At 40.3% G+C, this 25,224-nt stretch overlaps 1 protein-coding gene across 3 annotated transcripts in view; it reads right to left on the reverse strand.

Annotated features, from left to right (window-relative positions):
• Positions 1–12,057: 12,057 nt before the first annotated feature.
• Positions 12,058–25,224, reverse strand: part of STON2 (stonin 2) — an 89,297-nt gene continuing 76,130 nt past the window's right edge. For all 3 annotated transcript variants that reach the window (XM_089522335.1, XM_089522337.1, XM_089522336.1), the window contains 3 exons: positions 23,038–24,924; positions 16,992–17,194; positions 12,058–16,276 (listed from right to left, as the gene is read on the reverse strand). In XM_089522335.1, the coding sequence (XP_089378461.1) occupies positions 16,193–16,276; positions 16,992–17,194; positions 23,038–24,924 (2,174 nt within the window). In that variant the 3' untranslated portion in view covers positions 12,058–16,192. The remainder of the gene's footprint in view (positions 16,277–16,991; positions 17,195–23,037; positions 24,925–25,224) is intronic.

A 25,224-nucleotide genomic window follows, 5' to 3' on the forward strand; every position in this document is an offset into this window, starting at 1 on the left:
TCTTCATCAGCATACACTGGTATTTACTCCCCAGGGAAGTTTCTTATCTCATTTCTTTCTTGTGGCTTCTAAACACTCTGTTACGGTAATGTGCTGAGGTTTGACATGGGTGTAGGTAGATAGTTGTGTGGCTCCTTTCAACCTAATCACTGGCCTCCTTAAGGGATGTCTTCCCACCTCTTTATTCCACCCATTTTTCCTACCAGTTGTAAGGTTCTGCCTAAATCACCTCTGCCACCATAAGTGAAGACTGCCACAATGGAGATTATCACATGGGAAAAGGAAGGAGCAATGCAGAGCACTCCTGTCCTTATCCCGTCCTTATCGTGTAGCACTTATCCCATCCTTCTCCCATCAGTGAAGTGGAATGGCTCCGTTATTTTTTATTAACGGGAGTTTCTTTTAATACAAAGTGACAGGGCCATTCCACTTCACTGATGAGAGAAGGATGGGATAAGCGCAGTGTCATCTGATAATCTTTGTGCAGTCGTGCAATAAGGATGGGAACAATCTGCTTTGCTCCTCCACTTTTCCCCATATGATAATCTCCAATGTCACTGCTATTACAAAGAGACTTGCTATTACAAAGAGAGAGAGCTTTTCCTTATCCCTCCCCCTTGCCACCAATGAAAAGACCTCTCTGCCTGTCCTACTACACTATTGTGTCCACCAACTGTGGTACATACTAGCTGCCCTCAAGATTCCCATGTGGCATATTATATATCAAAGCCCTGTGATCAAGAACTCTGCTTGTGAAGAGAGGGCAAGAGGAGAGAAGCTTTGGGGAGAAGATGGAGGAGGGGAGGAGGAAGTGGGCTCTGGTACCACTGTAGAAGGGAGGGTCTCGTGTGTGTGTGTGTGTGTGTGTGTGTGTGTGTGTGTAAGAGAGCGAGAGAGCACTCTGTAGTACTATTGCATCAACAGAGACTCTGGAAAGGGGCTGGAAGTCCCCTGATCAGTACCATTTCCATACTCAAACCATGCCCACTGACCAATCAAACTCAACAGAAAAGCACATCTGAACTTTTGCACTGTGAATCATATGTGACAGAAGTGTTAAAAGAAGTCATTATTGGATTATTTCTTTAAGTAAAAAAGAACAATTTTTACAATGGTCTCTTATGCTATACTGATGGAACAGCACCGACATCATGCAGGAGAAATCAACCATACTGTTATCCTGTTATCCCACTTTATTGGCTTTATGTGATAAGGTCCTTGGAGATTTACTGAACTAAATTTAGTAGTTCCTTTCTCAGTAACTAAGAATACTTTGGAAATAATATGAATATGATAATATGAAGAACAGTCCTGCTAAATTTTATAAATTACTTTTGGCTTTATTTCTGAATTGGGATGGTGTATATATCTGACTGGTAAATTAATATTGGAAACCCTACATGCAGTATCAGAATCATATTTTAGATGCCATATGTATTTTTACACCACAGGCTGCTCTTTCATTTAATTTAAGTAGATATTCTTAAGCCACTCTTCATTCCAAGTTACTAGAGCAGTGAATGATAACTATAACACCAGCAACATAAAATAGCTGCACTGCTACAAAATACGATAGAATGGTAAAATGTAACAATAAAGCAGTAATAAAGGCAGTCAGTAAATAATACCTGTCTGGACAGGTTAAAATGTTCAGGGAAACAGAAAAGTTTGACTTGGCATCAAATTGATTGCTAAGTTACCAGCCACACTTCTCTGGGAAAGGTGGTCTACAAATGATGTGCCACAATAGAGAAAGCTCTTTCTACAGATGTCATATTGTTATTAGAAGGCCTTACCTGCAGTTGTTAAGACATGGACAGACTAGATGTACCTTCAGGTATTTGAGTCCTAAACTGGTTAGCTGTTCATTGGTAAGTACTATGTCCCTGAATTGATCTTAGACCAATCAATCTCTTTTATGATGAGTGTAATATGGTTGCACCTATCAACTTTCTAATAGCCCACTCTGGATTAGTCGGTGCTTTCAAACCCTTGCAAAGGATGGTCCCACTTACAACACATCCCAGCAGTCCAGTCAAAAGGTTACCAGACTGACTAAGCTATCCCTATTCTTGTGGTGTTATGATGTATTTCTGTCTATCTTACTATTTTATTTTAGGACTTTAGGAGTTTGCCTGCCTTTGTGGCTTGGCTTATACACAACAGAATTCTCTGAGATAGTAATGTTCTGTAACTGATTTCCTAATTTTTGAAATATTGTGTGTGCATGTATATGTGTATGTAATACCCAGCTGGGATTTGATTATACTTGTGTTTTTTTACTACCTGATCTAAAAATGAAAATCCTTACAAAAATCGAGTTTGCAATATACACTGACAAAGAATCCCCTTAGAATCCAAGATATTTATACACGATCATTATTGTATACCTGTTAAGTTCAAAGTACAGTTTGTACTAGATACTTAATACATTTTTATCTCATGCCTCCTCTAAGGAGCTACGGATAGCTTGCAGATCTCTTGCTTGATCTGTTCCAAGACCCATCTGTTACATTTGTTTTTGGCTGTCCAAAGTATCCTAAGCACTCTTCTCTAGCACCACACCTCAAATTAAAGATTTTGTAACTGCATGATGAATGATCATACTGCAGTGTAAGATTCATAAAATTTTCATTGTTCTGGGTGGTACATGGCATACATCATGTAACATCTTTATCAGGTAGCAAACACTGTTTATACATTTTGTATATTAGAGGTAACAGAGTGGTTTCTTTAGTCTTACTTTTCTTAGTGATCAAGATTAGGCAGGAATAAGCTAATTTAGATCCCATTCCAGCAGAAAGGTTGGGTATAAATCTGATGATAGATAGATAATTGCTTTTATTTGGCACCTCATTGGTTTCAGTACATGCTTAAGACTCAACCATTGAATTAATGGGATGTCAGCTAAAAGTGCTTAGACTTTACTAAATTATGTCCTTGCATCCATTGGATTCCCCACATGTTCCATTGCACTCCTGATAAGTTTAGAGAAGCTGTCTAGCAGTCTGTCAGGCAGTTACAATATCATAAACCAGACTCATGATCTCGTAACTGCTTCATATTCACATTTGTGATTGTGGCAGCATTTTGGAGTTGGGTAGCCAAAAAAATACTCCCCCCCCATGCTCTCAGATCTCAATACTCCCATCTCTCTGTCTTCTCATGATCTGTCTGTTATGGCTCCTTTCTGCTAATATTTCCACCTAATATCCTCTCCCAGTAGTCCCTTCTCTGATGTCTCCCCTTGTTAGCTAAGCGACTGTTTCTTCCTCCTTTTGGAGGAGGAGAAGGAGGAAGGAAAAACTGGGAGGTGATGCCCTAAACTGAAACAAACAAGTGAGTGAACAAAAAGTTTAGGGGGATAAAAGGGAAACAGCAATTTTATTAAAACAATGTGTTGCAATGGAATGCTGAAAAGATCTTAAAAGGAATTACAAAGCATAGAGTATATGCTATCCTGAACACAAAAAGGCTTGTTCTGGCCTGTGAGCCACGCCCTAACATGCACAAGGCTAGTTTAACCAGTCAGTACTGGGCTAGGAAACTGCAAATCCCATACGGAGGTATCAAGCACACAAAATACCAATTCCTCTGTGCCTCTCAACATGGAATTAAAAGAGATAACACAATATGCCCATACAGTTGGGGAGTGCACAACTGAGGACAAATTAAAAGGGATAACACAGTATGCCCATTACAGTTAGAAAGTACAAAACAAAGACCAAATGCGTTTCGACTAGAACATCTTTGTCAGTGGTCATAGAAAAACTGTGAAGATAAAATAGGTGTGGGTCACATACAACAGCATATGAGTAATGAAGAAGACCATATAGTTAAAAAACATAATACATAAATACCTAATCTAGCAGCCTTGTAAGGTATATCAAATGGTATGTGGGGACATCCCATCGCTGTAGGTAAGTTTTTGGTCCTCATAAACCTTATATCATGCCTGAAAAAGTATGTATGCAGGCAACTTATGAAATATATATTGTAATAGTAAAAAAAAAAATTATTACAAAAATGCACTCCAAATTGTATCCATACTTACCTAGGACTAGGATGTCCCACATGTAATTGCAAGCCCTAATGGAGTTTATATCCCTTCCCAATGACAAAAACTGATACACCTGTTGAACCCCACCTGAGACCATTCTGCAGCAAGTAAGATCCTGTAGGTAATAATAACCCCTTCCATTATGTTGATCTAAATGTACCAGTACAATGAGCCAAACAAATAATGTTTATGACAACAAACATTAACATAAGTAAAAAGGAATAACCAAATAATTACGGAATTTCAGACCAATTGCAGTTCTCATTCAATCCATGTGGTTTCTGTGTTTGTAGAGTGAAAATCCAAAACAGTTCTCTTTGCCGGAGTTGTCTCTCTAGATATGTCCCAGTTCCAGAAATTCTTTCAATCGTCCAAAATCTGATATCCGTATCCGAGTGCTTGCGTTGAATGAAATGTTGGACCATTGGTGCAGTAATTCTTCTATTTCTAATGCAGCTCCTATGTTCTGATATCGTCATTTTTATTTTTCGAGTGGTCATGCCAATATACAAGAGATCACAGGGACATTGAATGGCGTATACAACTCCCTTAGTATTACAAGTAAACAAATCATTCAGAGTATACAATCTGTTATTCACAGGGTTAATGAACTCAGTAGTTTTCACACAATATTTACATGCACTGCAGTTGTAACATGGGGCATTCCCTTTGGTTCTCCTCTGTAGTAAATTTGGCTGGGTCTCCTGAACTGTGCATTTACTATGGACCAAATGGTCCGCAAGATTCTTGGCACGTTTATACACAAAAAGGTGTTTTGGTTTTTTTTGAGCATCCAGGGATGTCCTGAAGCAGGTTCCAATATTTAAGAATAACATTCTGTATGTGCCTAGTATTCCCGTTATACGTTATGGGTATGAACATTCTAGATTGTATTCCCTCTCTTTGTTTTTTTATGAAGAGGCTCCTTCGTTCCATCCTCCTTACTTTGAAGTAAACCTGCTTCAAGCCCTTTCTAGGGTATCCTCGTACTGCGAATTGTTCTATGAGAATTTTGGCTTGTCTATCAAACACTCAGAACATCCGGGACAAACCTGTTGGAGGTCCCTAGGTCTAACCTTGTACGGACCTCTCAGAGGGCTTTTGCCATCGCTGCCCCTTCATCTTGGAATAAGCTCCCCGCAGAGCTTCGCTCCGCCGCCTCACCAGCTATCTTCAAGAAAAATCTGAAGACGTATTTATTTCGGTTGGCCTTCCCGCCTTAGTTAGATTGTTTTTTCCTGCCCCTTATTTTTCCCCTTTTGACCCCGGTTTGCTGTAAATTAACTCTTCTTTTTCTCTGCCCTTGACACGCGTATTTTATTGATCTCCTGTTCCTGTTTTTGTAGTAATGTTTTTAACTTTTATATTTGAATTTTTCTTTTCTATTGTACTGTTTTTAAACTTTGTAAGCCGCCCTGATCATATCTATGGAAGGGCGGGGTAGAAATAAATTTATTATTATTATTATTATTATTATTATTATTATTATTAATCCAGAACAATTCCTTCTGAGTCTGAGGAACTGAGAGTAAGGTAGATTTTGCTTCATGTGGGGTGGGTGAAAGCTATCTTATCTCAGGAAGGAGTTTGTGTCAGTCTCCTTCCTGTAGAGGTCAGTTTTCAATAGGACTCCTCTTTTTACCATTAATACATCCAGGAAGTTAATTTTGACGTAGTCAAAATTCAATTCTAATTTTATCGTATTGTGCACACTATTTATATATTGATGGAATTCAAAAAGCTCATTCTCTGATCCATTCCAGATAATAAAGATATCATCCAAATATCTTTTAAATTCTAGTATGTTAGCTTTAAAGATGTTATCATCATTCAATATATGCTGTTGCTCAAAGCTGTCCATAAACAAGTTCGCTAATTCTGGTGCAAATTTGCACCCCATTGCAGTACCTGATATCTGCCAGTAATACTTATCCTGGAATGAAAAATAATTTTGCTTAAGGGAAATCTCAGCTAATGTGCACAGAAAATGGGTGGGAGGATATAGGTGGTCTCTCCTCTTATTTAATGTTGATTCTATAATTTACATCGCTTCATCATGGTTTATGTTAGTATAGAGGGATACCACATCAAATGTCACCAGGATGCAGTGTTCATTGGGAAAAATTATCTGTTCCAGGACCTGCAAAAAAATGTCCAGCATCTTTTATGTAGGTAGGTATCTGTGGGACAAAGGGTTTGAGAAAAGAATCCACATATTCTGCAAGGAGTTCCAGTATAGATCCACATCCTGATACAATTGGTCTGCCCGGGACTGGGAATTTTTTCTTATGTATTTTGGGTAACAAATAAAAGAGGGGTACTCGATCCTCTGATTCCAACAAGAATTCATATATATTTTTGCTAAAGTAACCATTAGTGAGAGCCTCATACACTATGTCAGAAATGGACCTTTTAATTTCTTTAGTGGGGTCACATCCACAAGGGGCATAATGTAAAGAGTTATTTAACTGTCTGTGGGCCTCAGCTACATATTCTTGCATGCCCCAAACTACTATAGCTCCACCCTCATCTGCTGGCTTGAAAACAACATCTTGGAATTGGCATAGTACTTTAAGTGCCAAATTCTCTGGTTTTGATAGGTTATGCCAGACTGTAGGAGATTGGTCCTTAATAGATGTTAATTCCATGAGGATAATGTCCTCAAATGCCAAGATGTTGTGATTGGTAGTAACTGGATTAAAGGTGGATTTCCCTTTAAAATTTCTTGCCTCTCTGCCCTTGTCAGTCTGCTCCATTCCAAAAAAGTCTGCAATTTTAATTTTTCTAAATAGTCTTTGTACCTCAATCATGGTCTGGAAATGGTTTATTTTAGGTGTGGGAACAAAAGATAAGCCTTTTTTCAATACCTGAAGTTGGTAAGGGGTGAATTCCCTTGTAGATAGATTAACTATCTCCTGGTCTTTAATAGCCTTTTGCTGGGAAACCTGGTAGGTCTGGTGTCCTGTCTTGTTCTCATATTGTATATGTTTCTGTTTTGTTTTACATGTAAAAAAGACGATGTGGAGGATGGGGCTGTTGAGGTCATAGAATCATCAGTGCTGGCATTAAATGAGGTGTCACTCCTGCTATCCTCAGGGCTCATGGCATTATCAGATGATTCATAAGCAAAGGATACAGATTTTCTAGACCTATTTGATTTTTTCCAATTGTAAACCCTATCTTCCTGATAATCCCTTAGGTCTCTTTGGAATTTTTTCAATTTATTTTCTCTAATTTTTATGGTTTCTTTATCCAAATCCTTATCTATACTTAAAATTCTCTGTTGGAATGTAGTATTATCCATTGTTTTTTTAAAATTCCTGTTCAATTTTATTAATTTCCATTTTATGTTTTTCAATTTCACTGTTTGAAGTTTCTGCCAATAAGATCATCAGGTCCATAGAGCACTTATTTAGAATAGCAAACCGCTTCTTGCAAAATGAATCATTCTGGGGGGACATGCCTGGTTCTTTCAATATTCTCAAACCCCTAGGGATTTTGAGATTCCTACAGTAATCCCCTAAAGCCCCTGCATGCATGTGAAGTTTCATGCATTTAGCCTTAAGGTGTTGGAGTTTTTTCAGAAGGTCTTGGTGTCACTATCTCTAAAATATTGTGTCCTAATTAAAAAACAACACTGTAATGCAAAAAGTGAATGAAACCAGAAACACCAATAAAAACATAGGGTGCAAATTAAAATGATGTGTCATGTCTTTTTAGACTGTAAGCCCGAGGGCAGGGAATCGTCTAACTAAAAGATTGTATGTACAGCGCTGTGTAAATTTACAGCACTTCATAAATAAAGGTTAATAACAACAACAACAACAACAATAATAACACAAAGTTCATTTTTGTGATATGCAACCACCCGATGTATATTATCAGAGAGGTAGCTGTGTTAATCTGAAAAGCAGGATATAAATCCAAATAAATAAATAAATCTAAGGAAAAGCAGCCTTAAAGATTGTTTAATCTTTACATTTATTTCAGCAGCATACAAAAGTTAAAAAGAAAAAAAAAATCAAAAGATTGAAACCACTTAAAACAAATTAAAACAAGAGCAATAATTAAACACATTATAAAAATTGTTCCCCTGAAAATTCAATTATCAAAGGATAATAAGAATAAAAGGGGTTTTACCTGTTTACAAAAAGAGAGAAAGGAGGGTACCAGACTACTCTTTCTGGGAAAAGAGATCCAGAATTTGAGAGCAGCCACTAACAGAAAACTTTCACCCATGTTCTAACCAAAAGTACATGTGAAGGAGCAGGACTTCTACAGAATTTCTCAAATTATGGGCAGATTCATACAGGAAAAGATGGTCTTTCAAATAATTTGAACCTGAATCATATAGGGTTTTATTAGCCACCATTAGCACACTGAATTCTGCCCAGAATCAGATGGGCAGCCAGTGGGGTTGCTGCAATAAGGAAGTGGTGTGCTCCCAGTAGCCAGCCCCAGTTAACACCTGAAGTTTCTGAACACTCTTCAAAAGAAGCCTCACGCAGAACACATTGCAGTAATCCAAATGGGATGTAACTAAGGCATGTGTCACCGTGGCCAAGTCTGACACCGCAAGGAATAGGAGGAGCTGGTGCACAACCTTAATTGTGCAAATACACCCCTGGCTGCCACCAAGACCTGAACTTCCAGACTCAAGGGTTAATTCAGCAGCACACCCAAGATGCAGATCTGCATCTTCAGGGGGAGTGTATCCCCATCCAACATAAATTTAATCCCTTTCAGATGACCAGGAGCACTGCTGTCTTGTCTGGATTAGATTTCAATTTGTTCACCTTCATTCCATTACTGATGACAGGCACTGGTGTAGGACCCCCACAGCTTCCTTGGATTGAGGTGGAAAGGAGTATCATAATCATCATAATGGTGATGATGATCATGATCATCATCACCATTTCTATCCCACTTTTTTTCCAATTCGGGAATCTAAGTGTCTTACAAATTAAAAACATATACAGTTGTCCCTCCATATCCAAGGATTCTTTATCTACAGATTCAACCATCCACGGATTGAAAATACTAAATATTAAATACCTTAATTTTGCCATTTTATATAAGGGATACCATTTTACCGCAACATTGTATTTAATGAGACTTGAGCATCCACAGATTGCTTCTGGTTTTCTTCACTACTGAAATACAGTACCTGCATGAGACCACATGGTGGTGGAAGTGTTCCTCACAAGAGTAAAGATACAAAATGTTTTGTCTTGTTTTGAAATTTATACTGAAGTATCGCAAAGCGAATCAAGACAATTCAAGTAGATGAAGCGACTATTCCAACATATATTGTTCAATTAAGATTTTAAGTTTATGCTTGTGGTTTGCTGTTTCGATTTGATTTAGTATGATGGTTTTTCTGGAACACAGCTTGGGAAAGTTACATTTTGGGACTGGAAATTCCAGACTCCCTTTCCACTTTGTTTTTCTTAAGCTCTGTTCTGACAGTCCTGACTGAGTGCTAAATCATTCTCAAAGAAATAATTTAATATATTTTTAAACTTATGTTTAAACTATGTTTGGTTCAAATTGTTTTAATCTTCTTAAATCACGCTTACTTATATGCTCCCATGAAATAATAACGCTCCCATAGAAATAATAATGTTAATAAATTTCAAAGTTCCTGTAATTTTTGTGTCACTGTGAACATGTGTTTTACACAAATGGAGTTATAATCCATTGCCCCCCATTTACCCCTATCTATATGCATCTGCAGGAATGAAAATATTTAAACATCTCCCACCAGGATGGAGGTGTACTTTGGTCACTGTTAACTGAGGTTTGTTTGTTTTTATGTTTAAGTCCACCTGGCTCAATATTACCTCCTACAGGAGTGGTCACTTGTGGCAGGTATGGCAACTACTGTCTGCCCTGGGATGTTCCAAGGCCACATGAACTTCCAAAAATGCCAAACAAACAAACATCTAAGTCTCTGGAAGTCCACTTCTGGTTTTGAAAAAAGAGGTTGTTTTTTTAAATTGTTAAATGATGTTTAAAAAGTGAGTTGCAGCTTCTGGAGCCTTTTAGGACAGACAAATTCATCAGGGAGGGGGAGAAAAGAGGCAATTTGGGGGAGTCTAGCAGGGTTTCAAAAGGAGCCTAGGAGGTCCACAAGAGGTCCCATGGATGTACACTGTCCATTCCTGGTGTACAGCTTAAGTTCTCCAGATGTGCTATAAAATCATAGTATCTTAGACCTCAAGGGCCATCCAGTCCAACCCCCTGCCATGCAGGAATACACAGTCAAAGCACCCCCAACAGATGGCCAGCCTCTATTTGAAAACCTCCAAAGAAGGAGACTCCACTACTCTCTGAGGCAATATATTCCACTGTCAAATAGCTTACTGTCAGAAAGTTCTTCGTAATGTTGAGGGGGAACCTCTGATCCTGTAGGATCTGAATCTGTTGCTCTGGGTTCAATTAACTGGGCTGCAGGAAACAGCTATCAGGGTCTTTTGGCCACCCACCATGGCATTTCATATCCCCAATCTAAGGCACTTTGTGTTTTCACCAGTGCTGGAATACACGGTAATATTTTAGGGTTTTGAAAAACTCACAATAAATGGTCTAAATGAAGCTAAGATGATCAAACTGAGGCAGTTGTACTTTGGACACATCCTAAGAAGGTACAACTCACTGGAAAAAACAATAATGCTAAGAAGGAAGCAGAAAGAAAGAAGGGCCACATGCTAGATGGAAGGACTCTATTAGAGAGGTCATGGGTATGAGTTTGCAGGACCAAAACAGAGTAGTGGAGGACAAGGGTTCTTGGATGAGTCTCATCCACATGTCACCATGGGTCGAAATTGGCTTGAGGGCAATTAACAAGGACTAATTTGTGATCACTGACTATGTAGAAAAGTGCTGGTTGGGTACTGTAATCCAAAATACCTGATGTACCATGTTGGGAGAAGCTGTCCTGGGGCCATGCACAATAAATGCAGGAAAATAAATTCCCCATGCTAAGTAGACAAAATGCTTTGGCCTGCTGATTTTCTTCCCTTGGGACTTTCAGAAGCCAATAGAGTAATGTAAATCAGGCAGATGTTAACAGCTCTTCCATTTAGAAACACTTTCAAAAGAGAAGGAATTAGTGCATTATAAACTGAACATTATCAAAGCAAGATCTCCTAGTTTTGTGGCAAAATGACTCAATAAGACTGAAGAGATTACATTATAACAATGAGCATTTCTTCAATAAAATTTATGGCTGATATTAATAGGCAAATAAATTCTGTTCCTCAACCACTTCCTGGTTTGAATGTTGTAGAGGTTGGAAAAGAAACTTTTAGGACCCCTCACAGGAGGATTGTGGGAACTACAGCCCCCGCCAAAGTAATATTTTAAGTTCTAGAATATGAGAAAATTCCAGAATGCCCCCCATCCCTACACAAGTAGAAGTGCTGTTCAACAAGGTATGATTCCTGCAAGAAATATCACTATTATGCAAAGTTTTCCAAAGCACCCAACTTTTTCCACATGCACATATTTTTAGCATGCCTTTTAATGTACATGGACATACATTTTGATATGTTCATGGTTTAAAAGAAGCCCTAATGTTGCAGAGATACCATGAAACCCTATGAGTAAATTGTGAAGATGCTCATCTGGGCACTAGCAACAGTGCTCCAATGTGGATCCATCATTTCTGATTTGCAATGGACACTTTTGGTGCACATAGGGCATTCCTGGTGCATCAGTGCCCATTGTGCATTGGGCCATGACTCTATTAGTCACTTCACCATTACACAATGGATGGCCATACATTGTAATGCCACAGCAGCCCACAGCTGAATATGTATGTTGTGAAACTACTCAGTTCAATTTTGCGCACCTGTAAGGCCATTTATGAAGATGTACATCCCAAGCAGAATGCCAGCCAGTCCTTGTCTTCCTCTGAATATTGGTGTCAGTAGAACATATCAGTGGGGAGAAATTAAAGCAATGTGACAATGAAAAAGTAATTTCAGCAAAGGTAGAATTTCATTTGCATTTATTCAACAATTCCTCTCACAATGAAGCTCAAAGTGACATTTCTCTGAAACACTGTCCAGGGATGGAGAGGTCATAACAATATGTATAAAGAATCAGCCAGTGTGTAGACTCTCATAGTACAACATCAAAGGTAGAAATGTTACAAAACATGTTAAAAAACCCCCACTCAATCACCATAGTGCAAGAGGTTATAAACTATTTCTCTGTATGGAGGCAGTGAAAAATAGGCTGGGAGCAACACAAGCCCTTTATATTGATCATGACTAGGCTTAAAGTTTAAGGGCTCCCAAGACTGCTTTATGGAAAACAGTATGTTTTTAAAAAAAGTTATTTCAGCAGTATATTATTAAACAGGGGTTTTCATTAGTTGCTGCACAGCTAGCAATACCGTAATTGCTTTTGTCTATAAGAAGGACATTTGTCACAAGGTATATGACAGTTTGTAATCCTGAACTGAAGGTGAATCTGCAAAATACATATGTAATTTGGTAGCAGTGGCAATCCATTTGTGAGGCTCATAATCCCCCCCCCCCCCAGCCTCTCCCACACATTTACAATGACAGGATGCTTCTGGGTCTGCTGAGTTTGGATTTATAGCTAACTGTCATGTATGCCCTTGGATCCTTAACTGTGATAGTGCATCCCACGGAAGCTCCAAGTGTATGAATGGACCTCTTCTGGGCATAATTCACAAAGTGCTAATTTTTACTGTTAAAAACCTCATACCCTAAGATTCACAAGACAAGAGGTAACATTCTTCCCTTTCCATGCCTTTCCCCAAAATTACTTTATCTAAAAGCAGCTGAAATGTGACTTGCTAAATAGGGCATAAATCCATCTAGTTCCTATATCAGAACATACATATTCTCAAAGAGTACTACCCAACATACATCTTCTGGAAGTGCTTCTGAAACCTTTTGTTTATGTCTGCCCTCAAATTGTTTTGGACTTATGGTAATCCTATGGTGAACCTATCACAAAGTTTCTTTGGCAAGATTAGTTCAGAAGGGATTTGCTTTCTTCTGAGGCTGAGGGAATGAGTTTCCCTGGCTGAGCAGGGATTTGAACCCTGGTCTCCAGAGCCATAGTCCAATGCTCAAACCACTACAATGTTTGTGGGTACACTTTTAAATGTACCAAGGGTGGATGTACATACACTAGAGAAAGTATTTGCTTGCTGGGTATTTGATGGCTGGCAATTGAATGTGCCAACCAACTTCACTGAAAAGATTTTGCCCCAAGTGAGTGAGGGTATAAAAGCAGATATATGCCCTAGCTGTTATGAATTGTGTCCCCAAATTGATACCCCTTGATCCAGTAGTATGTATACACGTCCCTTCAAAAGCAGTAACTTTACCTTGTCAGCTATTGATGGAGAGCAAGGAGTGGCTGAATATGGGGCTTCTCTGTTTCATCTTCACACCAAAAGGCTGATGGGTATAATGAGTGTTTTGGAAAGAACTGTGGCCATATACAGTTGGACTTTATCTATGTGTTAAGGATGATATCATGGGATGTGATATAAACATTCTACCTATGATACTCTGTATACAGTGACCCTCCACATTAAAACAAGGCCAGGGATTCTTTTTTGCACTTTAAAAGTGGAGAAGTGGAATATTTGTGACACTTTTGTGATAGTGGCGTACAGGGATGGGCAAAGACATTTTATGCCTGAAGTAGAAAAATTAATGTATAACAGTGAGGATAAATGACATCCTAAGCCAGACAATTTATTTTTGAACATGATGCAGAAAATTCCAAAATAAGAACAAATAAATAATGATCCCATCCTGCCCTTTCATGTCACCCAAATTTTGCTGCCTGGGGGGGGACTGCGTCACACAACTTAATGGCAGACCTGGCTTTGATGATGGGATACCAATATGTGAGGGTGTGAGACAACCACAACCATCAGCCATTTCCAGAAAGTGCAAAAAAAACCCGAACTAAATTGTGACAGTGTTATTCTCAAGGGCATTGTTGAAATATATATATATATATATATACAGCCGCCCCTCTGTTTTCGCAGGGGAATCATAAAATCATAGAATCATAGAGTTGGAAGAGACCGCAAGGGCCATCCAGTCCAACCCCCTGCCATGCAGGAAATCTAAATCAAAGCATCCCTGATAGATGGCCATCCAGCCTCTGTTTAAAGACCTTCTGGACACCCTTCTGGGCATCCCCCCCAATGAAAACAAAAAATCGCCAGTATTCAAGCCCCATTGACTTGAATGGTGGTACGCACCCCATTTTGTCCCCCTCTATTTGCCACCTGCAAAAGGGTGAGGGACGCAGACTCCAAGTCAGTGAAAATAAAGGAGCGACTGTAAATAGACATAGGAGTCATCCATGGGACATTCACCCTAGGAGTGAAGCTGATGTTGCCAGTGGTAGCATTCCCCTTGTATGAATAGCAGCTCTGGAGAGGCAAGTTTCATTTGAACTGCAACATTGGTATGCGGGTGTGTCAAACTCCATTTCCATGCATCATGGCCCCAGCCTGTTTTTTTCCCTCCTTAATTAAGGGATATGACATGTGATCCCATCAATTTTGGTCTTTCTAATTTATCTGAACCAGGAATTTGTTGATATAAAGGAGAAATACTGAAGACAGGGCTGTGTATATATCCCACTCACTTCCATGCCAGCATTCTCTAAAGAGGCCAGCTAAGATGCTGGTGAAACATCAGAAATAAACCCTTCCAGAACATGGCCACATAGCCCGAAAAACCTACCAAAAACTATGGGTGCCAGCCATGAAAGCCTTCAACGTTACAGGGCTGTGTGTTCTTATATTTCTTCTTTCTCCCTTTTTCTCCTTTCCTCTCCAAAATGCAATCAAATATAACTGAAATTCTGCCCTATGAAACAGACTGCGAATATGCTATGCAAAATAATCAAGAGTCACTTATTTTGTCTAGTAGGTATTCAGCTTGCTCAAGCCAGCCCCACTGCAAACACCCTGCTGAGGCACACCCAGACTTTCTATAGTCATATCATCTAGCAAATCTGATTTTGTGCCCCCAACTCCTCAAAGCAAAGATTTTTGCCTTTGCATGGAACTATTGTAGACACAAACAGCCATCCCCGATACCAAAGCCATTATGTCTGTATATTATAAAGGAATAGCATCCATTATTGATAGCACACAGAAACTTTACACTGTGGTTTTCTTACGATAAGATGTAGTGTTTGAAATTAGCCTTATCAGAATCTACCAAAGAAATGATAAAAACAAACAGAGCATCTCTTTTCCACCATGTTCATTTAGAAGGGAAACTGTAGTTTCTCAACAAAACATTAATCTGGGTAAAAAAGATTTGCCACTCAACCAGCCAAGTAAAAGTTCAGATGAATTATATTTCCTCCAAGTATCCTCCCAAGCAACACTGATCAAATATCAGTCAAGTAGCAGCTAAAGTTATGTCTAAAGAATAATCCTGGACCCAGCAACAGACTTAACTGAACAAAGGTAGTTTTCCAATGACTAACATCCAAGAAAAATGTGCAATATTTAAATGTTCTGTCTCAGAGATGGCAAATAGGGCAGGTCAATTTAACTGTCTTCCAGCTACTGGAATCCCCAGTGGTTCTATCCACTTGGTTTGAGATGAAAGGGTTATAATATCTTTTCACTGATTAGAGGCAAAAAAAGGGATCCTGTGGTATTTTTCTCATTCTTCCATCCCTTTCAGTCATGTTACAGATGACCTGCGAGATCTGTTCTGAGGACTAAATCAGCAGTTTTTAAAAAAGGATGTGTCCAGTACATACTAGGAAAAGTTTGTTAAGAAGACTATGGCTACACCACATTTGAGTTGCGGCTGTCAAAATACCATTATTTTACTGCAGGTCAAATAACGGTAGGGATTTAGGCAGGCTTGGGTGAACTGTAAGCCAACATTCTTAGTATGCCTCTGTCGAAGTCACCAGGCTGTTGTAAACAAATCTCAAAAGAGTTTCTTCTCTAAAGAAGGTTGCAGAAGACAAGGAAACCTTACAGCACTCTAAATACTTCTTGGATCTTCCGACCACTGAGGCAAGGTGCTGTGTTCTCTCTTCTTCAGTCCCTGTCAGTTTTACTGTTCCAGCTGAAGATGGACCTTTCCCTCACTGCACAGCACAGTCTTTGGGATTACTGGTATCTTCACTCATCATCTCTGCATTCAAGCTCTTCTTCTGCTCTATTTCCACCTGGAAATGAAAATGAACATGGAAATGAAAGAGTTGTTGAAAATAATGAACACCTACCTATTTTTTTCCTTTTCTGGTCACCTCATTTGGCAGCTACTAAAGTGATGATGGCCTATAATCATTGTCCACATCTGGGACTCCCATTTGGCAAAATAGGACAGACACCCCTCCCCCCAAGAAGTTCTTTGAATTTCTGGAAATATGGCTAAACAGCAGGCAAGGACAGAGCTATGGAATTAATGACATGTTGTTCCTTTTGATGGAAAGGATCCTTCAACCTGGTTGATATAAATTAGAAAGAATATGGGGTGGTTCATGGAGGTAGGGCCTTAGTGCAGCAATCCCTATCTTTCTTCTGTAAAATATAGCAAAAAGGATGAAAATATCTGAAGTACTTCTTTCTTCCCTGTGCCAGATTTATAACATATAAAATATCTTTTATCATGTCAAACAAAAGGGCCATTTCAAAATTTGGAAAGATTGTTATTTGGTGTTGCAACTACCCAAAGCACCCAGGCAACATAGGTAACTCATGTGGGCTATGGGATTCTGGAAGATGCAGCCCAAGACTCTGTTTGTTCCAAACTTGGAGACAGGGGATCTGACTGTTCACTGCAGTGAGTCATTGCTACCAAGAGTTTTATTTTCTACTCACTCCTCCTAGTCCTGGTAAAAGAAATGCACATACATGTAATGTTTAGTTGCTGAATCACACCTTGTAACTGTAGTGTGCTGAATAGTTGACCCATTTCCTGACATCTGTCTTGCCTTCCACACAGATAGACCGGATGGCGCTCTTGGATGCAGAAGTAGTTGGCATATCAAATTCCACATCCACATAGTGGATAAAACTTGAAGGCACTTCCCGGTCTGAGCCAAGCTCCAAGTGGCAGAAAAAACAGTGAGGATGGCCTGAAGCTATAGGAGAGTAGAGAAGCAAAAGAATGTACAAATTAAAACCTGTCTGTCACAACTATGTATAGGAATGTTACTTTTTTTTGGACTGTAATGCATAGAAACCCCAGCCAGAATGACCAGTGGCCATACTAGCTGTAAGACTTTGGAAAGTGTAGACACCCCAAAATTCTTTAAACAGAGCAATGCAAAACTCATCTGGTTCTGTGTCTATTAGTCCTAAAACAAGGTTACTTTGTAAGCCTGTAAGAGCCTAATGGGACTTGCCAAAGGTAAGGTATAGGAAAGATGTAGACTTCCACAGATTATCAGAGTATGGCACATTCCAGACACGCAAAAAGTACGTACTAGAGTTAGGAAAGGGCGTCCAACCCTAGTACATACCTAGTACATACAAAATGGCAGTGCCCATTCTACATGGGTGCAGCCATTGGGACATCACGACCGCGCCGCCTTCAAAAGGAGCAGTGCAGAAGTGACGTCCTGGCGCTGTGCGAGGGCGCCTGGTTCTCCCTTTTCGCAGCACTGAAAGGAGCTCCAAAACGGAGCTCCTTCCAGGTTTGTGTTGCTTGGCGCAGCCTTTACATGGCTGCTCCAGCGACACAAATGAGAAAGGGGCCAAGTGGCCCCTTTCTCTTCATCCCCGCCACTGTTGGGTATCCTTGGGGTTTGAAACCCCAAGGACACCCCTTTCCAGGCTGCGGGGAAGCGGCCTTTTGCCGCTTCCCCACAGCCTGGAAAGCAGTGGATCGGGCCTCAGAGGCTGCCGCTGTGGCAGCTGAGGCTCTGATCCGGCGGGGAAAGGGGCAGGAACAGGCCGCCCCAAAAGGGTGATCTGTAAACCCCCTGTAACTACCATCAGCTCTAGCCAGAAGAACCAATGATGACAGATGATGGGAGTTGCAGTCTAATAACACCTGGAGAGCCACATGTTATCCACATTGTTCTAAAGGAATTCAATATTATAGACTAGCAAGCAGAATTCAAGGCATGTTCAGAACTTTTGAGTACAATAAAAAACTTTCTAAAATTCATAGAATTTATGTCACTAAGTGGAGCCTAGAGAGATCCTTTAGGAATGTCAATAAAGGTGAAGAAAGAGCCCTTGCTGGGAAGTTCCCGATTAAGCACAGCTACTGTACAATTGTGCCTAAGTATGCTGAGTGTGTCTTTGGATCTCCTCAGTTCTGCTAGAGACATAAATCTACTAGCTGAACATATCTACAAGGCAACAAACATGATAAATATATTTGGAAATGAAGCCTTATAATAAATATTTGAGGGAGCAGGGTATGGTAAGCCCAGAGAAAGGAAACCTGAGAGGTGGTATGACAGCCATGTTCAAATATCTGAAGGGATATCACATGGAAGATGACACAAGCTTGTTTGTTGGTGCTTCAGAAATTAAGACTCAAGTCAATGGGTTTTAAAAAATTCAAACAAAACATTAGGGAGAACTGACAGTAAAAGTTGTTCAAGAGTGGAGTGACTGTTGGAAAGTTGTGAATTATTTGGTTTGTGTGTGTGTGTATCTGTGTGTGGAAGGCTTTTAAAACAAAGGTTGGATACCCATCTGTCAGACATACTTTAGCTCTGGACTGGCAAGGGGATTGTTTACCCTAGAGGGTAGCTTCTAAAGCTTCCTTGTCTGCAAAATGGGGTCGCTGTAGTCCAAAATATTAGCTGTTCCAGGTTGTGAGCAAAACATAGTATCTCAACAGATTTTGAATTTTGCTTGTGGCACAAACATAGTGACAAACATTAAAATTTTGACAACCGAGCCAGGGTGGTACAGTGGTTTTAATGCTGGACTAGATCTCTGGGAGACAAGGGTTTAAATCCCCCCTCAGAAATGGAAACCCACTGCGTGACCTTGGGCAAATCCCACAGTCTCAATCTAAGAGGAAGGAAGTAGAAAACCTCCTCTGAATAAATCTTACCAAGAAAACCCTATGATAGGATTGCCATTAAGTCAGAAAAGACTTGAAGGCACATGATAACCCCACCTGGGTGAAGTTTTTATTTTTATTTTTTGGGTTTTATGTTTATTAATACCACAAAGGTATCAGGTCACAGCTGATCTTGGAAGCTAATCAGGGCCAGCTCTGGTTAATATTTGGATGGGAGATTCACCAACAAATACCAGGTGCTATAAGATAGACTTCAGGGGAAGGAACTAGTGAAACCACCTCTGAGTATTCTTTGCTCAGAAAACCCTATGAAATCAGTGGGGAAGTCAACAGGTGAGATAAAGGCACCTTAAACACACACACACATACACACTAGAACAGGAGTGGTCAACAGATATTGTTGGATTTCAACACTCAGGGGTGAGCAATCAAAGCAACTATAGTTCAGTAAATGTGGAGGGCCATAAATTCCCCATTTCCACTTTTGAAGCAGGCACAACTCCATAAAGGAGAAGTACGCACCTCTTCTGTTTGTGTAGTTAGACATTGCCATCATAGAATCATAGAGTTGGAAGAGACCGCAAGGGCCATCCAGTCATGCAGGAAATCCAAATCAAAGCATCCCCGACAGATGGCCGTCCAGCCTCCGTTTGAAGACCTCCAAGGAGGGAGACTCCAATACACTCCGAGGAAGTGTGTTCCACTATCGAACAGCTCTTACTGTCAGGAAGTTCCTCCTAATGTTCAGGTGGAATATCTTTTCCTGCAGCTTGCATCCATTGCTCCGGGTCCTAGTCTCTGGAGCAGCAGAAAACAAGCTTGCTCCCTCCTCAATATGACATCCCTTCAAATATTTAAACAGGGCTATCATATCACCTCTTAACCTTCTTTCTCCAGGCTAAACATACCCAGCTCCCTCATAGGGCATGGTTTCCAGACCCTTCACCATTTTAGTCGCCCTCCTTTGGACACGCTCCAGTTTCTCAATGTCCTTTTTGAATTGTGGCGCCCAGAACTGGACACAATATTCCAGGTGGGGCCTGACCAGAGCAGAATATAGTGGCACTATTACTTCCCTTGATCTAGACACTATACTTCTATTGATGCAGCCTAAAATCGCATTGGCCTTGTTAGCTGCCACATCGCACTGTTGACTCATGTTCAACTTGTGGTCTACTTGGACTCCTAGATCCCTTTCACATCTTGTCTCCTTAAGCCAGGTGTCCCCCATCCTATACCTGTGCATTTCATTTTTCCGCCCTAAGTGCAGTACTTTACATTTCTCCCTGTTGAAATTCATTTTGTTAGCTGTGGCCCAGCTTTCTAGGCTATTCAGGTCAATTTGAATTTTAATCCTGTCCTCTGGAGTATTAGCTATTCCTCCTAATTTGGTGTCATCTGCAAATTTGATAAGTATTCCCATCATGTATACAGCAAATGAAGGATGAATATGGCTGTTAGGATATGCAAGCAACAGCAGAACCAATCAGAACATGTTCTAAAATTTTTAATTTCAAACACCTTCATTCAAAGAGTAGAGTCCTCCTCTTCCTACATCAAAATATATGATTTAGAGTAAACTATAAATCTTGTATATATAGTTTTTTTAAGTAATGAATTAACATTATAGGATATGTGCTTTAAAAGTACCTCACTTTTTAGATTCTGGTGCTCAGTGTAATGCACTTTGAGAAAAAGAGATGTTCAGTATTGCCTGATGGTGACTATGGGCCAGATTTCTAGTGCTGAGAGCCCAAGCTGTGATTTAAATCATATTCTCATTCAGCATGCATTGGTTCTCTCACAGTCAAGGCTGAAACATATTCTATTAATCAATGCTTTCTTAACACTTATTGTTCTGCTTGCCTGTTGCTTAAGTTTTTTTTTAAAAAACCAAAACACCCCCATCCACTCACCCCAACTCCTGTACAGAACCACTGAATCATGTCCAGTTGGGACTGAGACTCCTAACAACCTGTAAACAAGGCTTATTATATCAGCCAGCACTTGCTGTTTATGAATCAAGGGAATGCTTGCAAGAGAATTTACCAAGCTGTTCTTGGAACAATCCCAGCAATGTTTCTCGTGTAATCCAATTTCTCTGTTTTGATCTTACAGCTCCAAATTGGCCCCAACATAGTGGAGGGAGTGTCTGTTTTTTGTTGTTGTTGGTAGGGCTAGCTTTCTGACATACAAAAACAGCTGTTCCTCAAACACAACAAAAGGCAGCTGCACAATTAACAACACTTGCCTTATGTTTAGCAAGGCACAACTGGTGCTTTTATGCATAATCACAAAATAAATCCAGCAAGACCCCAATTGGGTCAATTTTATAAGAAGCCAAAGTCCACATTAATCAGGTTAAGGCTAAAAACCTGTGCACATTTACAAATACAATGAGACTTGCTTCTATGTAATCATGGAGGGAATTGCCCTGTAAACCAGTTTATTCAGCACTTTCCACTTTTATAGCAAAGCACCCAATTGTGCAATTAAATTCAGGGGCTATAAAGGCCTGCAGCTGCCCCTTTCCTGACCAGATCGGGACCATGGCAATCTCATGCTGCAGCTCCAATCTGGCCTTTGGAGGGCACAAACAGGAGCTGCAAAAAGTGGCTCATTTTTGTGCCCTCCAAAGGTGTCATAGCAGTGGCAGCGCAGCGTATGGCGCTCCTTTGGTGCTGCATCATCTGGATTTGTAATTGGTTAACCAGTCAAACACAAAAGGCGCTCAGCAATGACTCCTCTGTATCTTGGAGAGAAGTGACTAGTGGGGTGCCACAAGAGTACTGTCCTGGGCCCAGTGCTATTCAACATCTTTATCAGTGGCTTGAAGGAGCCCTGGTGGCAGAGTGGTTAAATGCTGGTACTCCAGCTACTCATAGCCACAAGATTGTGAGTTCAATCCCGCAAGGCTCCAGGGTCTACTCAGCCTTGCATCCTTCCGTAGGTCGCTAAAATGAGTACACAGATGGTTGGGGGCAAGTGGCTTATACATTGTAAACTGCTTAGGGAGTGCTAGTTCACTGATAAGGAGTATAGAAATGTACTTGCTATTGCTATTGAATGATAGAGGGTAAGCTGATGAAATTTGCAAATGACACCAAATTAGGAGGGGTAACCAATACCCCAGAGAACAGGATCAGAATTAAAAATTCCTTTAACAGATTAGAAAAGCTGGTCCAAAACTAAAAATGAATTTCAACAGGGAGAAATGTAAGTTACTTTTGGGCAGTAAAAAACTTGTTTTCTGCTGCTACAGAGACTAGAACCAGCAGCAATGGATTCACACTACAGGAAAAGAGATTCCGCTTAAACATTAGGGAGAACTTCCTTATGGTAGGAGCTATGAAACAGTGAAACATATTGCTTAGGAGAGTAGTGGAGTCTCCTTCGGAATTTTTTAAACGGAGGCTAGATGGCCATCTGTCGGGAGTGCCTTGATTGTGTGTTCCTGCACGGCAAAGACCTTGTGGTCTCTTCCACCACTGTTATTCTAAAGCAGTAAAAAAAAAGTTTAGGCTTGATTTGAAAATAAGTATTACTTCAATTTTTCCAAAATATTATTTTTCCCTTAAAAAATGAAAAAAAAAAGCTCCCCAGGCTTTAAACGTCCTAGAATTTTAAATATCTAAGTGACACTGGTTAATTCCTGTTCCATACTCCCTTTGAGCCTTTCATTAGCCACATCTCTGTCTGCAAATCTGAAAGACATATGATTATTTTTAAATAATATGAGGAACTGGTAGAAACAGTAAGGCATCATCAGATTGAATGTTCTGTCAATTCAGGGATGGTTACATTATCAGCATTACTGTTGCCACATTTCAGATGTTCAGAACATAGTTTTACTTTACCTAGGCACAGTTTGAACCTTGTAACAACATGCTCCAGCAATTTATGGAAAGATTATCCGGTCCAATGAGCAATACTCACCAGAGTTTTTGTCAGGCAGTCGATTTATTCTCCACACAATGGAATTGAAGGCATGCTCATATTTGGCTGTTCCTAGTGTTACTCTCATTACTGGCTCAGAACCAGAAACGCTGGTGGATCCAAAGCTAGCACTTTTGTTTACCTTGGCTTTCAATGACTTTTCCCCAAGAACACTATCTCTACGGAAGTTTTTCACCCACTCCTGAGGCACAGGATAGCGGACCATCACATTTTCACAGGGGACCTGATTTAGAGGGTCTCTGTTGGAGGAGAACCCTGGTGACATCATCAACCAGCTCTGAAGCTCCACCTCAGCACCATTGATACTAGCTGCCACCCTCAATGTAAAAGGCAGTGTCTTCTCAGAAAATACAGTCCTAAAGCGCATCAGTTCAAACTTGCAGGCATCCAAGGGATTGAACTGAATGACATGGGCAGTGGCAAATGCCTCCTCATCCACACATGAATGAAAATGGCAATCATACATCTTAATCCACTTGGTGGTGGTGGTAGGCATTATGTCCTGCCGGGAAACAATTTCATTCCCTTTGACAAGGATGTCATTGAGACCCAGCCTGCATTCTGCCAGGCCAGAAAGAAAAGTGAGAATATGCACTCGTGTCAACACATTATGCTGCAAAATCCTGTTGTCTCCTTTGGCCAAAGTGCCATAGAACTCATCCTTTACATCCACTGTGATCTCCTCCTCTTGGTAGTTTAATCCTACAGTGCTCAGGTCTGTTGATGAAGCAGGCAAATCCATCAGTGCATCCTGGACTGCTCTGATGAAGCTGAGGAAGTCTTCATAATTGGTGGTGCCTAACTTAATAACCTGTTCTCTCTCTGCTGTGTGTAAGACGGATGGTTTTGGCTGGTATTTCTTTTTCTCCTTGTACGTAGTTCGATCTATTCTCACACTGTGTATCCTTCCATTCTCATCATAATTCTGGAGCTTGGGTTCTGAAATCTCATGATTGATATCCAGTTTGAATTCCTTGAAAGGCTTCTCCAGTCCTTTCTCATAAAAGAGCTGCAAACACCTTTTCTCAGTCAATTTGACATAAATTGGGCCCCAGTGCCTAGAAGACATGATATTCTTCTTTTCTGGTATCCTCAACATCATCGGCCAGCCATCTTTTTGCTGAGGTGGTCCCAGAGTGAACAAGGTACTGTCCAGCTCAGTTGGTATGCTAGGATCATCATCAGGTAGAATAGGGCTGCTGAGCTGATCAGGGTCTCCAATGTGAAGCTGTTTCAGTTGCTCAACAGCATTTCTGTGCCTGAGATGCTTACTTGACTCGTTGAAGCTGATGGTGTCAGGCTCTTGATGGAGGATAATAAGGGAATCTCTGTTGTTTCTACCAGAGATGTCTGAGGCAGGACAGGTTTGGCAATGTCTGTCCCGCTCTTCAAAGAAAGAACTGAATGGGTTGATAGGGGAAGGTTGAACATCCCTCAGAGAATCATCAAGGAAAGGATTAGTAGCACTCCAAGGGGGTGTCCCAACAACTGAAGGCAACCTGCTTATAGAGGAAAGATCTAGTTTTTGAACTTTAGAGATGTCACCCAGCGTGCTTCTGGGGCGCTCTCTTTTTTTAAAGGACGAGGAGAGAGTACTAGAGTTCACATCTATGATCTGTGTTGTTGGTGTTGTTGTTGCTGGTTGTGGTGGTAGTGTTGATGTTGGAAATGGTGGTGGGTCTGGTTTCACAGGGGATAAAGTTGGTGGAGAAATGCACCTGACTTCGTCATCATCAAAAGTTACCCAGCTGGGAAAACGAGCAGTTGTTGAAGTTTCAATGTGGCCATTAATGGATGTGCTGTTCAGGTGCCAGCTGCTGCCTTCCATACCTAGCTCTTCATCTTCTAGAAGAGAAGAAGAATTGTCTAAAAGAAAGGATGACAAAGAAAAAGAGTGTCATTACCATAATGAGAGTTCTAGATACCATGATATATGCCATCATTTTAACTATGTACATAATGTCATGCTGATACCACCATGTGCTATGTGTTCCAAAATACCTGGGTATGTGTGTAGGGTGGGGTGGGGGTGGGGGTGGGAGATCTATGCTAGCTGTGTAAAAGTACCCTTGTTAATGTTTAGAAACAGGAAGCAATAACAGAATCTCATGTGGAAATAAAGCATTCTAATTTCCAAAGGGCTTGTATGAAAATGGGCATTATCTT

Source organism: Sceloporus occidentalis, unplaced genomic scaffold, assembly GCF_023333645.1.
Source record: "Sceloporus occidentalis isolate IW3139 unplaced genomic scaffold, rSceOcc1.0.p SCAF_4, whole genome shotgun sequence".
Taxonomy (NCBI): Eukaryota; Metazoa; Chordata; class Lepidosauria; order Squamata; family Phrynosomatidae; genus Sceloporus; species Sceloporus occidentalis.